The sequence below is a fragment of the Bombus affinis genome, chromosome 1 (genome assembly GCF_024516045.1).
Source record: "Bombus affinis isolate iyBomAffi1 chromosome 1, iyBomAffi1.2, whole genome shotgun sequence".
NCBI lineage: Eukaryota > Metazoa > Arthropoda > Insecta > Hymenoptera > Apidae > Bombus > Bombus affinis.
Genome location: NC_066344.1, coordinates 18,812,646 through 18,827,928, shown reverse-complemented (window position 1 = coordinate 18,827,928; position 15,283 = coordinate 18,812,646). Strand labels below are relative to the sequence as shown.

At 28.3% G+C, this 15,283-nt stretch overlaps 2 protein-coding genes and 2 long non-coding RNA genes across 12 annotated transcripts in view; 2 read left to right on the top strand and 2 right to left on the bottom strand.

The window, feature by feature from the left end:
- LOC126918032 (uncharacterized) overlaps positions 1-11,373 on the bottom strand; it is a 319,978-nt gene extending 308,605 nt beyond the window's left edge. Inside the window, exon 1 of one of the 2 annotated variants that reach the window (XM_050725595.1) lies at positions 11,053-11,373. In XM_050725595.1, the coding sequence (XP_050581552.1) occupies positions 11,053-11,176 (124 nt within the window). In that variant the 5' untranslated portion in view covers positions 11,177-11,373. The remainder of the gene's footprint in view (positions 1-11,052) is intronic. The other variant, XM_050725605.1, reaches the window with a different exon arrangement.
- Positions 1-15,283, top strand: part of LOC126918090 (uncharacterized) — a 702,612-nt gene that overhangs the window by 303,692 nt on the left and 383,637 nt on the right. The window lies entirely within an intron of this gene.
- The window catches only part of LOC126918199 (uncharacterized), a 66,353-nt gene that overhangs the window by 22,805 nt on the left and 28,265 nt on the right, over positions 1-15,283 (top strand). The window lies entirely within an intron of this gene.
- LOC126917813 (uncharacterized) lies at positions 11,734-15,003 on the bottom strand. Of its 2 annotated transcripts, XM_050725151.1 has the most exons (7): positions 14,592-15,003; positions 14,330-14,483; positions 13,730-14,192; positions 13,251-13,579; positions 12,940-13,175; positions 12,694-12,850; positions 11,734-12,624 (listed from the first exon to the last, which is right to left on the bottom strand). In XM_050725151.1, the coding sequence occupies exons 2-7, from the start codon at positions 14,356-14,358 to the stop codon at positions 12,375-12,377; spliced, it is 1,464 nt and encodes a 487-aa protein (XP_050581108.1). In that variant the 5' UTR covers positions 14,359-14,483; positions 14,592-15,003; the 3' UTR covers positions 11,734-12,374. The 2 variants fall into 2 exon arrangements, with proteins under 2 accessions (XP_050581108.1, XP_050581099.1); XM_050725142.1 differs by having other exon boundaries at positions 14,330-15,003.

Below are 15,283 nucleotides of genomic sequence, written 5' to 3'. Positions count from 1 at the left end.
TCGACATAATACTATGTCGTAGATATATGTATATCTACTATAAATATACTCGCTATACTATAAATATAAATATAATATATTAAATTATTAATATATTATAATATATTAATGTTTGCAACGATCTACAAAAAACGAAGAACTCAGGTTGAATGTAAACGTTACGAATACCTGTTGGTCTCTTAGAAAACATAATTATTAGATTGTCCGAAAAGTTTCTTTCGTTTTATGAGGAAGCAATAGACGTACAACGTTTTTTGTTTTATATTATTTTGTCGAAATATTTTTATTCTGTTGAGATAAACACTGCGAAATTTCACAGACTTGGTTTCATGTTTGTATGAAGGTGCACTGTTATAAAAAAAAACAAGTTTGCGAAAGAAAGATACTTTTCGGACAACCTGATATTAAGGCCGGATGAGGCACGTTATCAAGGAAACAATTAATCAGAACTTTTCATCCATATAAGAGAATCCAAAATATGTATTTAATCAAAATTTATAAAAATTATTTCGAAGATATGCAAGAAAATAATTGATTCATAATTCTAGCTATGTTTTGATCTGCTTTGATATGTACTTTTAGAAAATTCTGATACTAATTTGAACGTAAGGCACAAATTAGAAATCACATAAAGGGAAAAAATCATAATATTTTGTACAAAATATGTATAAAGCATAAAAATAATACAAAAAAATTATTTCCATGAAAGTTGTTTATCTTTAAGAAAATCACGTTCTTCTAAGGGTTGAGATGCAATCATGTTAATAAGGAAACCCATATGAATGGTGTAATCCCTTTGTCTTATTAATATTTATAAAAATATTCGATAAATTATTATTCAAACATGGGTACATTTCATAATTCATATATAAGTGCGTATTATTCAAAGCATCCTGAAATACCCAATAAAAATTAACAATAATAAAGATATATAATTTCATTAAACAATAGTACGTTGATATTAAAATCACTGCAACATTGCTGTCGGTACTCATAAAAATTTTTATGCTGGTGATAGTTATAAAATGTGAATAATTAGGAAATGTGTATAATTAATAATATACATAATATTATATGTATAAATAGATAGATAGATATTTAAAAATATTATACATGTCGGAGATGTAGGGACATTGGGCCTTTCTTTAGGAAGATCCCCAATACTTGGGCTCGAGCCCAAGGAACATTGTCAATAGCTTTTGTTTTACTTATTAATTATTACACGCCTAAAATTTCTAACGAAAACCCGACATACATATATATAGTTATTTACATATATAAATAACAGTCAATGAAATCATTCGAATATTCTATTAAATCTATAAATCAATAGGAAAAAGATTTACATGAACAATTCTTTCACACTTCCAATAATTAATATTAATTTTCATAATTAACAGCATCAACTGGATATCATACGCTTAATCCAGAGGATACTGTATATTTATTATATGTAATTTGACGACACAAGAATAAAAGTTATTAATTAATATTTCAAATAAGTAATAAAAATCTGATCTGCTATGGAGATATTGTATCAAAGGTACCATTTCAATTTCTAGATTACTTAACGTTCTAGATTTATTAACGTTCGAAACTATCCAATCAGATTCGCTGAGCTCTTACTAATATACATATGTATGCATATATGTATGTACTTAGATACAATACTTGAATCCTCCATATGCAGAAACGATACGCGAGCGTGCTAACGGAGCCGCAATTGGTTCTCACACGATTGGTCGACTTAATTGCTCGTGCCGGCGATTCCATTTACCCGGCATTAGCTATTATCAATTAAGACTGACTAAATCGCGATTGTCATGGGTAATTAATACCGGTGGCTTGATGGAAACGGTGATTCAGCGTTCCTTAACATTGCCGATGCCGGGTGTCGTGCAACGACGCGCGTCACGACGACACACCCTGGAAAAAGCTCACCCAGTCTCCATTCATCCACTGGTAATAGGTTGTGAGCATTACGGTGCAACGGGTCGCTACAAAAGTTCTGTCTTCAACTATTTACCGTTTCACGTCTATGAATTAAAGAGGAACTACACAAAACCAGCCATGGTTTCCTCTGGAGATTTCGCGTCGTCTACCATGCTCCTCTTTCGACAATGGCGATACGAAAACGATATTGCAGGTCGTTTCGGGTACACCGTGAATTACGAGCACATTTGCAACGAGCTGCTCTCTCTCTGTGTTCGTTCTTGGAAGTGATCCCTTACGACGTACGTTGAAAGATAAATTATTATAAGAAATAGAATATCAGATGGCAGTAATTGGTTATACGGTAATATACAGTACAATAGTTTTAAGCTGTTTATGTTATTGGATCGAATAAACATATTTTTAAGAAACGTTGTCGTATATGCGACTAAAATTTTAGATATTTCTTCTATAGCGCTGGTTTTTTTCTGATTCATAAATTTATTGAATATAAAAACTAAATGAAGTAAATACTATCTTGTTATCTTAATATTATCTTAATATTGTAGGACAGATGTGGGAAATATGTAAAAAAATAAAAAGTAGGGTTTTAGAATAAATGAAAATAACGTGACAAGAAGTACGGAATGAATTTAATAGAAAATTATTCAGCAGCATCTCTCACAAAACTGCTTTTTTATCAGAGAATAAATACCAAATTATTCTATAATAACCAATATCTTTCGATTCGTTGTAATTACTAATGCGTAGATTAAATACTTTAGAAATAATAACAAAATCAAAATAATGATAAATATCTTCTTATATACATATTTTCTCTTCTCAAAATACTTACGTTCGAAAACAAGAATAAATAAATCTAAAAATTGACCTATCGCTTAAACATTCCCTAATTAAATAAGAGTAAAAGAATCAAATTATAATTATAATTGTAATTATGATTATATTTTCCCATCTTGTGTTTCAAAGCAGGTAAATATGCGAATTACTCGACATTCCGTAGTACTTATTATTATATGCACATTTTTACGTATTTCGCTTTTTTAATCCTGATTAAAAATCTTTATATTTCAATCGTTTTAATCCGATATATGCATAAAATACAAAGAATGACATAAAGACTTAAGAATATATGTAACATCCAAGAATAATAAATAAGACGTAAAAATTATATGAGAAACATGAAGAGAAAGCCTTAGAGACAAAAAAGGAACTAGTAAAGGAGTGTATAAAATAAAGATAGAGAAATTGGGGAAATGGCCATGAAGGGAAAAGAGCAAGAAAGAGAAAGAAGGAACTAGAAGAGGTGAGAAAGGGAGGGACCCAGATAGAAGCAAGAGAAGAGCAAGAAAGGATGACAGTAGACCAAATTATAGAAGAAAGAAGAGAGAAACAGAAGAGAGGGGAGGGGAAGGATAAGAGAATCCAAATATAATATACATTACAGAAATATCACCAAAGAAAAATTACCAAAGTAGTCAGAAGGGAGGATGAAGTGGAAGGATAAAAGAATATTAGCAAGATTCAGATGTGGAAACGAGACCAAAGCAAGGGAATACTGGAAAGAAGAGGGAGAAAAAAGATGCAGACTATGTAGAAGGAAAGAAGAAAACCTGAGACACGTAATAGAAGAATGTGAAATAACGGGAGGACCAAAGGACATAGGAAAAACGCTAAATGAGACTGGAGATGGTTTAACAGAACTGGAAGCAATAATAGAGAAGAGAAGGGCAAACGACAGGAAGGAAGTACAGCAAGGAGGCTAAAGCCCAAAGTTGCAATAGTTTTTAGTCATTAGTGGTTAATTTGTAATTCCTAGTTTTAGTTTTTAGAGATAGAATAATTAAGGGAGTGCGATAGAATAGAGTGGAAAAGAGGGAAGGTAGACATATAAGAAGAGAAATAGACATAAGAGATGTAAAACTGAAAGTTCGTCCAAAGCCGAAAGGCACGGACTAAGCAATAATAAATAATAATTATATGAGAAATAACATTTCCTTTAAACAGAATTATATATTTTTTCATATATTAATATATGCATCCCAAAATTTGTTATAAATAATTAATAAGCCATTTACGACAAAACAAGTTATTAATTTAGAAGATATTTGAGTTTCAATATTGTAAAATGTTAAACTAGTATACTTATCAACACTTACATTTTTTCTATTACACGTGATATTTTATTTTACAAAAATGACACAAAGTATCAAAACAACTTTAAAAACACTTTACTATGTATTTCCTATTCTATATATCTTATTTTGAAAATATATATATAATATTTGTTGGTTTTTTAAATGGATATGTATGAATAGCTATTCGATTTATATTACAGTTGAACAAGTAAGTCAACCAATGGGTTTGGTTGACATGTGTTACAAAGGTCGACAAAATTTCATAGAAACATACAATAAACTCGAGCTTAGGTAATTTACTCAATTTCAGAATTGGCTTTCTCTCTCTGATAAGAGGTGAATTTTTAAAGAGATTCTTTTTGATAGTACCAATCAATATGCACCTGTTAATATGGAAATTGATGATTATAAATAATTCAATCTAAATATTTCACAACAGAGATTTTTACATAATATAAAATTACTGATTCTACTAAACCTTTTTTTATTCAACGTATATATTTTTGTTATACAGTTTGTTGATCCTTAGCTGTTATTACGTTAAATAGCTAGAAATTCATTTCATTAAACTATATAATAAAAATACAAATTTCTTCATTCCTTTTTCTTTAATTTGGATGTGAACTAACTTAAGAAGTCTATGTTCTCAAGAGGAAAAATCAAACCACTGTTTAACACAAGTTATACTGCAAATTGTTTATAATAAAATGTTAACTTCACTCTACTTATTTAAAATATCCTCTCTAAACCCTCCATTTTAAAACGTCTCTGAGGATTGAAATTGTGCTACTTTTTTATTGTTATGTTTTTCTTCATTCACAATTTGAAATATTTAGTTATCATTTCACAACAGTTTGTATAATATAACTTTATTTACAAAACACGAAGAACTTCAAATACTCCGACATATCTAGAAAAATGAAAACAATGCTATAACGAAATAACATCTTTCTATTTCAAATTTTTACGTAAATCCATCATTTCATTTACAGACAATATAATACTGGTATGGTAAAAATACTTTACCATAAAAGCCTTTTATGTCCATATTGTATGTATCTCCTATATAAAACATTTTGAAATTTCATTAACATTCTAATGAAACATAACTGTCATGATTATATTCATAAGATTTTAGATCAATTTGAAAATTTACATATATAGAAATTACAAGATATTTATTGTACATATATATATATTTAATAAAAAATTAGCATACCGCCATGGATAGATATCTTAAGCATATAATAAGTGCTAGTAAATGTTAAGTCCATTGATTAATATAACGAATAATTAACATTAAAGGTTTTGTGATCTCTGCGAAATACAGAGTGTGTCCAGAATCGTGATGCAACCGGCTGGATGAGGATTCTACGTACAAAAATAAATCTAGAAGAAAGGATAATATTTACTGTATAAGGCTTCGTTTCCGAAAAAAAAAAAAAAAAAAAATGAATCATCAGTTACAGTCTGCTTCCTGTTATTGCTGTTATTTCCACCATATCGATCTGTACTATTACTTTCCTTTATTTTGCATTTAATTTAAACGGTATCATAGATAATGATAAGATTAGTACTTTTTGAGAATTTGAGAATCATTTTATTAGTGTAACAAATGTTTAAAATGTTGACCGTATTGCTGCATACAGCTCTGCTCGTTAAACTAAATTATCGCACGTTTCTTGTTTTCTTCACATCACTTTTAAATCTTTTAATGCTAAAATAACGTTTACTTTTAAGTCTGTTAGTATGCTTGGAGTACACTTTAGACTTGATAAGACCCCATAACAAAACGTCGGCGAATGGGGACGGGAATGTTAGATCCGGCGAAACGAAAAAGATTAATAGTACAACACACGACATCGCGGACATAAGGTAACAACAATAACCGCAAGTAGATTGTGACATCGTCCATATTTTAATAATATAAATACGAGCAGAAACGCAAGTTTCATACCTCAAAATTTGCATTTAAACCACGAGTACCTGACGGGCTTTCAAACTCTTTTCTTCGAAAACGAAGCCTTAAATGAACAAATTGTATTTTTTCTTTTTCGACATTTTTATTTTTACATGTAGAATCACCATCCCATCGATTGTACCACGATCTTGGAGACACCCTACATATGATAAATATCTATATTCGTACTAAATATGTATTTTATAATTTCTATATACATTTTTAGATTTATTCCAGACTTTATCCGTATAATATATTAATTTGATGATTTTACACGTTATAACGTAATACTATATAACGTTATACGATATAACGTAATACTATATACCATTATACGTTATAACGATATACTATATAATGTTATACGTTATAACGTAATGCTACCTGACGCTGTATGTCATATTGTAACACTATATGACTTTATAACGTAATATATGACGTTATAACGTAATACTATATAATGTTATATGTTATAACGTAATGCTATATACCGTTATGCTTTATAACGATATACTGTATAACGTTATACGTTATAACGATATACTATATAACGTTATACGTTATAGCGTAATACTATATATCGTTATACGTTATAACGTAATACTATCAGGTATGTAATTATGAAACCGGAATTTTGATAATACTATATACCGTTATACGTTATAGCGTAATACTATATAACGTTATACGTTATAACGATATACTATATAACGTTATACGTTATAGCGTAATACTATATAACGTTATACTATATTACGAATACTATTAACAGCGGTAATAAAATTTCGAAATGTTTCGTACAACACACATAATATATTCATAAAAGATACCTGCAAATGTTCGAATATTTTCGCAAAATTGTGTAGTCCAGTCCAATTAATAACAGAAACATATGGTACTTCATTTACGGCAAGTTCCACGTAAACGAAGTGAAAGTAATACTAGAGAGAGAAAAAGCCAAAAGGAAAGATAAATATACATGATCGTCGAGAGAGTTTGATGCAAACACAGAGAAAAATGAAATTTCAAGCACGAAAGTCTCAATAGGCAAACAGTAATTGAACAAGATTTGCTGGAAACACGTGGAAAACGTTACTACCATTTCATTCTTGCGATATTTCTATCTTGGTGGTATCACTGATAATCCATTTGCCTAGGATATTTCAAAAAAGTACAAATATGCCATCGAGAATCGTCATAGCTATGATATCATATAACAGGGATCGGTGGTAGCAAAAAGAAATATTTTGCAACGAGATCATTTTCCATTTGGCCGTTTCAGCGACACAACGTTAGGGAAAATATTTTTCCGTAGCGAGAACGTGAAAACCGTAAGCGAAAAATACGCGACGTTAATCCACGCGATTTTTCTTCTTCCCGATCGACGCGCTCCAATGAAATGATACATGCAGATCCGGTGAAAATGCTTGGAAAAACTCGATTGCCTTAAAGTTCTGCAAACACTGGAGAACATCACGGAAGAACGAACATTCCAGCAACATTTCGAAACATTTCGGTGAACGAAACGCGGACGTCCTCGATGCCCTTCTTCTCCGCTTCTCGTTTTTATAACGTCGAGAGATTCGAGCTCGTCTATCGCGCGAGCCCCTTTAGGCGCACTAAATATTAATAGACGGGAATTGCTTCGAGCTCGTTCGCGCTAACTCAGCGAACTGGACGGTTTCGATTAAATGCTCCTATACCTGCATTGCTGGCAACTTCCTCCATTTTTTTTACTTTGATACACAATTAAGATTGCTGTCATATTCAGAAAAATTTCTTACTGTTAGAGTGATTTTGTAGTTTTCATAGGTTTGCTTCTGTAGCTTTATTCTATATACACAATAGAAAGAAAACAGTTCAAAGATTAAAGCTTCAAGGATCATGTGGGAAAAAGTTAAACGCGCAACAGAACATAGATATTTTCCTTACAAAATTATATGTATTCGAAGAATATATTCCTATCATATATTAAGCCTTTTACAGTATAGTCAAAGGAAGAATAGGACAAAACCTTTAAATATAGTATACTATAAATTTCACATCTTAAATATCGTTATATATAAGGCAATTATTAATATCCATTGCTTATAAAAGTTTGAAAATAGATATGTATTTTTTGTATGTGATACCAGGAACGCAGAAAATCTTAAAAGCATTTAATTTATTCGCCAAAGTTACCCAAAATCACTGTTGCTTTTTATTTCTTTTATACATCGTCTTTGCTTATTTGTCATTTGTTACAAATAATAACAAATAAATATTTTTATGTTAAGTTATAACATATACAACGATGATTATAAATATTTTAACCCTTGATAAATTTATGTAAGAGACAACTTTTTCGTTTCCTCTTAATATAATTTTTTTTACCTTGATCTTATGTAACAACTCCCATACACGTATGAGATTTAGCATTAATTCCTACAATAATTTTTATCTTAAGCAGTATTATTTAAATAAAAAGTATTTTCGATATAAGTTCATGATCAGTTTTAAAAATTTATTTTCCCGCTCTGAAATCCAAACATTTTAAGTTTTACAACTCGACGATATATTTTATGAAATCGCTTGGCTTGATGTTAGTTGTGATGTTTTCTTACTGTTCGTAATATTATAAATGAAGAAGGGCGTATAAAAATGTACAATCTCCTTACAGTATGAATTTATCTTGTTTTGTTTTTCATTTAAAATAATCACCGTTTATACTTGTTTTAACAATTACAAATTCTACAATTTTAAAATAAGAGTTATAAAACAACGAAAAAATGTGTGCATCCTGAAATAATATCTTTCACCTTATTCTTTATTCATTTTAAAATATAATTAACATAAAAATGTGGTGTACCATATCGTATTTATACCTATATATACTATCACATATATTTCAATGATGTTAGTTTACGTCTTCGTAAAGTTTAGGTTTGAAAATTTCATAAAATTATCTTTACGCAAAACTGAAAATGTTTTAATCTTTTAAGAACACAGGAAAACTCTTTATAATGTGGCATACCATAATACCTAGGTATCAGATCGTGTTCCATTGACACTGGAGATTTTCATTAACATTTTTATAAAAAACTAAGATTTATATTTCGAGCATGTCACACTATATTTCATATTTATATTTCAAGAATATCAAAATGTAGAGTAAAAAGTAATTTTAATATGAATTTTAACTAATTTTAACATAAATATATAAATTTAAAAGCTTAATGCAAATTAAATATAAAATGCGCTATATGCTGAGATATAGATCACTACGAATTTTACAATAAAGTAAAACATATAGAAAAATAAAAGATATATAATCACTATTTATTTTGTTTCTGCGACAAATTTGACAGATGCAGAATGAGCACGAAATAGTAATAAGTTGAATACCTCAAAAAGCTGATCAATTTTTTAATTTCATTACATATGTATAGAATTAATGGTCAATTTTCAAGAAGTAAATTACTTGGTTTCATGAGTTCATTCATAACAAGAAAATGACATAAATAGTAGTAGACTTGCAAAATAAATTCAAAGAATAATGTTTACATCACCATCAACACCATCACCTTTTCCCGGTCTTTAACCTATGAAGCTGTCAATGTGGCTTCTAAACGGCTCACTCATAAATTTTCATTTCGTTTATTCTAGGTCTCGATTATTCGGTGAGACTCGCTTTAGTCGAACTATCTCGGTTTCAATGAATCTGGTTAATTGAGTTTCTACTATAATATATGCAATGTAAATATCTTAATATATGTATATATGTGTATACAAATACTAGCAAGATGAATTACATTTTTTAATAGATGATGGTGTACATAGTAAATACATAAATTTGCGCTATATTTTACTTCTTTTATAAATGAGATACATACATTCGGATAAATTATTCCCCAAAATACAAATTTAAATGTGCACGAAACTAATTTTGAGGAAAAGGATCTAAACATGGTTAAATCGTTAGTGTTTAATACGCATATTTCTGCGCATATCAGAATCTCCACGAAACAACAAAACTTTAGAGTTACTAACGATGGAAATTTGAAATTTATTTTTATTTTTTAAATTATCAATGCAAAGTAAGGAATCAAGCTTTATGTTCGTCTATATAAAATCAGCAATTTACACTAACAGAAATTAAGTACTTAAAAACTGTAAACAGAAGTTAGATTATAACCTTCCAGCACTGTAATTAATAATCGAGTGTCTTATCTGTGTAGCATATTTAAGGTAGCTATTAGAAAAGACAAAATGTAATGTTTTTTATGAAATATAAAAAGTTCGATTCAATATCGAGTGCCTAGACAATAAGCTATATTTTTTAAGAACGAAGCACTTCAAAAACTGAACATTTAATTTCTGAGGAATAGAGTTTTAACGCATTTCCATAAATACATTCAATATACATAAATATACGCTAAAATATAATGGAAGAAAATAATTTTTAAGTGCATTGTATAATAGACATTGCATTAGAATTCAATATATCACATTTGAATAAAATTCTTTTCGTGTCATGCCTTTTGAACGATTTATTTATTTATTTTTTTTTTTTTTTTTTTTTTAGCAACCCTTTCATATGAAAAGTTAATATTCACTGGAGAAATAGCAAAAAACTTTTTATATTAAGAAAAAAATTATTTTTTATGTACGTTCAATAAACTGAAAAACATTTAAATTTTATTAAAATGTAATTATGTTATAATGCAAAACACTCGTACGTTAAAATTATTGAAATTCTACTTTGAATATGATATAATAAAATATAGTTTATTAAGTGTATTTTATTAGTAATACTGTTATATAGTAATAAATAAAATAAATAAAAAATGTAAACTATTAATTGCATAAAAGAGTAATATAGAATAATGTTCTGTGCCATATATTATGATATTCTCAGTTACAAAATATTTAAAAAAGAAAAGATACATATAACCAACGTTGACGTAGGTAAAATTTTTAAATCGTCCTAAATTAAATTTTAAAGAATAATAATTCACTTACCAATCGCAGTACACACGCCCAAGATCCTTGTCAACGTTGACAGATGAGTGCTAGTACTTCTAACGTATGTGGACATGCCGCCAGGTTCTGAAGATACGTTAAAATCCTTCATGTGCGACACCATATGATAAACAATGAATTTATCAATTCGTTATAATATACAATATGAAAAACACTCGTGAGTAAATAGAAAGGAATTTAAAAGCATTTAATATATAATAAACAACGCGCTATATGATTATCAATTTCAATACGTTATGCATTACATCCATCCTCTTTCGGAGACCACGCACAACTGAAAGCATAAGTCCTTTCAGAGAAAGCTTTTGCTGTCCCCGCGCTGAACTTCACACATGCGCAGTTTGTATTTTATCCGAATTTTTCTCCAGCGCACATACTTCTCAAATTAAATAATGTTTAATATAATATATAAATTTCATATAACGGAAGTATACGGTTTATCAAAATTTATGTTAACACTTTATATGAATATTAAATTAATCAAAATATAAACTTTGTAACCAAATGAAATAACATGGACAATGAACTAAAATAAAGTTTAAAAACAATGTTATTATTTTTGAAGATAAAGTGATTTTTAAATGATGAAATTAAAAATATGAAGTATTATTGAGCTTAAAATTTGCACTACATATGACATGTGTATGAAATGTAAATACATTTAAACATATTAATTGTTATATATTTACAATAAGCACGTCCAATACAGATATGTGCATTACAAAAATATATTCACCTGCGCACTTAAGCGTGTGCATCAATCAAATAACACATAGAGCTGAGTGAGGTAGAGATAGTTACAACAATATATTCGCTTCTGAAATAACAGGAGTATTTAAAATATACATTTTTAAAATTGGAACACTAGCTCGTATCATTTTTGATACAGTGTTTAAATATTCTTTTTGTTTATGGTGCAAACACTTTTTACAATTAGAGCACATTTTAATACTGTAATACAATAAGATTTCTTATTATTATATAACAATAACGATATATTTATATATCATATAAAATGTTACTTTTTATAACACTTAGATTATAAATGTTATCTGAACTTTTAAATTATTAATTTTAGCTCAATTGTCAATAAAAAATAAATAATAGAATTTTTATCGTACATGATTTTTATATCACAAACGCAATCACGAATGTCCGCTTTAAATGTATAAATGGTAATTAACATCCCTTTAGTTATGTCAGCCGCATTTTACCGGATTATTATTTGTGTAAAACAATGAAACACAATTTTAATTAATAAAAATAAAAATTTATAAGATCAATTTTTGTAACTAATATAATTAGTTGTAATTCATAGCAGTTTTGTTTTTGATTGACTTCTTTTTTCTGCTTTTGCTACTCCCAGCATTCTCCGAACTTGTAGTAGGCGCACTTAACTTAGGAGATTGTCCAGGAATTATATGTTTTCCTTGAATTTCTAAACCCTCGTGATTATTATTATGAATAGTTTGTACTGATGGAGTAGATCGAGAAATAGGACTTAAAGGTTTCCTGTTACGTGATACTGGTACCGATGATGATGTTACAGATCTAAAATTATAAAAATAATATGAAAGATATTCTTCATAGATAAGAAGAAGTTTAACGCTTTCATCATACCTATTTTTGCTACTCGAAAATCGTGTCGTGTCGAGTGGAGCAAGCTTTATATTTTTTGGCCACACAGCAGGAGAAACAGGAGCATGCCAAGCAGAAATTTTAGCTGAAGTTGAATTTTTTCCCGAATTTTTAAAATAATTAATATTTTTACTTGAGCCTAATACAAAATAATATTCACACATAATGCTAAAAATATTTTTAACATCCCATATGTAATACATAATATTAAAAAAAAGTATGACATGCCTTGAAAGGAAGAAACTTCTAGAGACTGTGCCATAAACTTGATTGGAGTAGTTTTTACGGTAGAAAAGCTTTCTCTGGTTGATAAAACATAAGGCACAGGACTAACTACAACCTTTTCATTAAAAACAGTACCAAGTTTATTTCTACTAGTGTGTGGCCTTAAAAGCTTATCTTCCATAATAGATTCATCCTTCTGATTTCTTATTTTGTCATTATTCATAGGATTATCATGTTTTCTATAAGTAGATAAATAATTAACATTCTGCATTTCTGTATTTATTTCATTATTCTACAATACAGTCTATACATACTTCTGAATTTCTTGTGTATATGTTTGACCACTTTCTTTTCTCATAGGTAAGGTATAATCTTCTCTTCCTTTACTATTACTATTTAAAAATCTGCTTTCGAGAGATATTGTTTCCTCAAACCAATTTACCTTTGTACTTTTTGCAGAACTTTTATTACTGTGAATAGTAGCTGTATTTATTTGTAAAACATCATTGAAATCATCATATAATGAATCAATTTCATTTCCTTTATTTGGAAACAGCTTGGATATTACATATTCATAAAGCATATCAAATATTTCATCTTGTGATGTTTTCTGTAATCTTTGCTTAGATGAATTTTTCCTTTTCTACAAATAATATATGTATATAGTCTTTTCAAAGATTGAATTTTTTTTACTAAATAATTTTCTTTCTAGGAACAAAGGAATTTTTAATGACAAGTATTGTTATTTTTAAGTCTATTAGGTTATTTTAATAATATGTAAAATATTCAGTACCTTTAATGAAGTACTATGTTCTGGAAATACCTCCTCATTATTAGAATCAAAATTATTCTTTATCTGATTATAATTTATATTCGAATCTTGATAGATACTTTTAGGTGAAAGAAACACATTCTTCCCAACTATTCTTAAATGAGGTATTTGCATTCTCCATTGTATACATTCTTCCAAAACAGATGTTTGAGTTACTTGATTACCATCTTCATACAATGTACTTTCAATGGCTTCCCACTGTTCAATAGCTTTCTTTGTTGCAATATTTTCAATTTCTGAAGAACAGGATATATCTGTTGCAGTACTATTTTTATCCCAAGTTGATACATTGTCATCAACATCTTTCCAAGTTTTCTTCTTTTGTAAACTTGGTAATTGAAAATAATCACTTGATTTATTTTGATTATCTCGAGAATTATTCACTCTTGGTAAAATTTCAGAAGATTTTATATTTTGTAGTAATCTGTAGAAAATAATGTTTGATATTCTTTCACCATAAATTATATATAAAATAGAAATTTAAAAGTAAAAGTAATTTACAAATTATGTTTATACGTAAATATTTAGATAATATGAATAAAATGTTATTACAAAACATACGTGTTGCGTTTAAGTTTCCTTTTATGCATTTCATGCTTCTTAAAACGGCTTCTTTAATCAACTGAAGTTACTTTTAATCATTTACCTAAAAATCTTTTCGTCATACTTATTACACGAAACCTACACTGACCAGGGTAATTTTATTGATTATTTCCTTAAAAGAAGATGTTTGGTTTAAACCTTTAATTTGAAGCATTCTACCGCCATCATATTATGAATGATTTATTATTTTCTTTGAATAATTAAAAAAACACAACTTTACCATGAGGTAACATCTGATGGATTAAAATTTATGAGTCGTCGCACAATTTAGGTATATCTTATTTACTTTCGTATAATATATATTCTAGTTCTAAATCGCGTATTCACTATTGGTCAATAAATGATATGATAAATTTTTCTATAAATTTAGTATGAAAGACATTGTATCGTGTGTTGATATCCTGTTTAGGATTACATAAGTAATTACTTTAAAACGTATAATAATATTATAATGTATAAAATCGAAAATAAAACTAATTTGTAATATTACGCTATTGCATGAACTCGCTTTTAACATAACTGCGTGAAGTTTGCTTCGACGAATGTATTTAGTTAGAAATACCCCGTATGGACCGAGGGTGAAACTTAAATTAACTTATATAATCATGTATAAGATATATCACTTATATGTGTATATTTATTGTTTTCCTTCAGATTATAGACTATCTACAGCTTATGATATATATATAATCTGAAGGAAAACAATAAATATACACATATAAGCGATATATCTTATACATGATTATATATCACTTATAAATTATTGTAACACGGTGCATTTATGAACTTTTGTAAACTGTTATATATAAATAATAAATCTAAATATAAATAATAATATATTAGTATATAGATAATAATATATGTTATATATAAGTAGTACAGTATAACGTAAAATCGTAAATGATGCAAGTT

Coding starts and splice junctions, on each gene's coding strand:
- LOC126917813 (XM_050725142.1), bottom strand. CDS start 14,358: ATGCATAAAAGGAAACTTAAACGCAACAC. Junction 13,580..13,729: donor AACATAGTACTTCATTAAAG/GTACTGAATATT, acceptor TATTATTTGTAG/AAAAGGAAAAATTCATCTAA. Junction 12,851..12,939: donor AGAAGTTTCTTCCTTTCAAG/GCATGTCATACT, acceptor ATTTTGTATTAG/GCTCAAGTAAAAATATTAAT.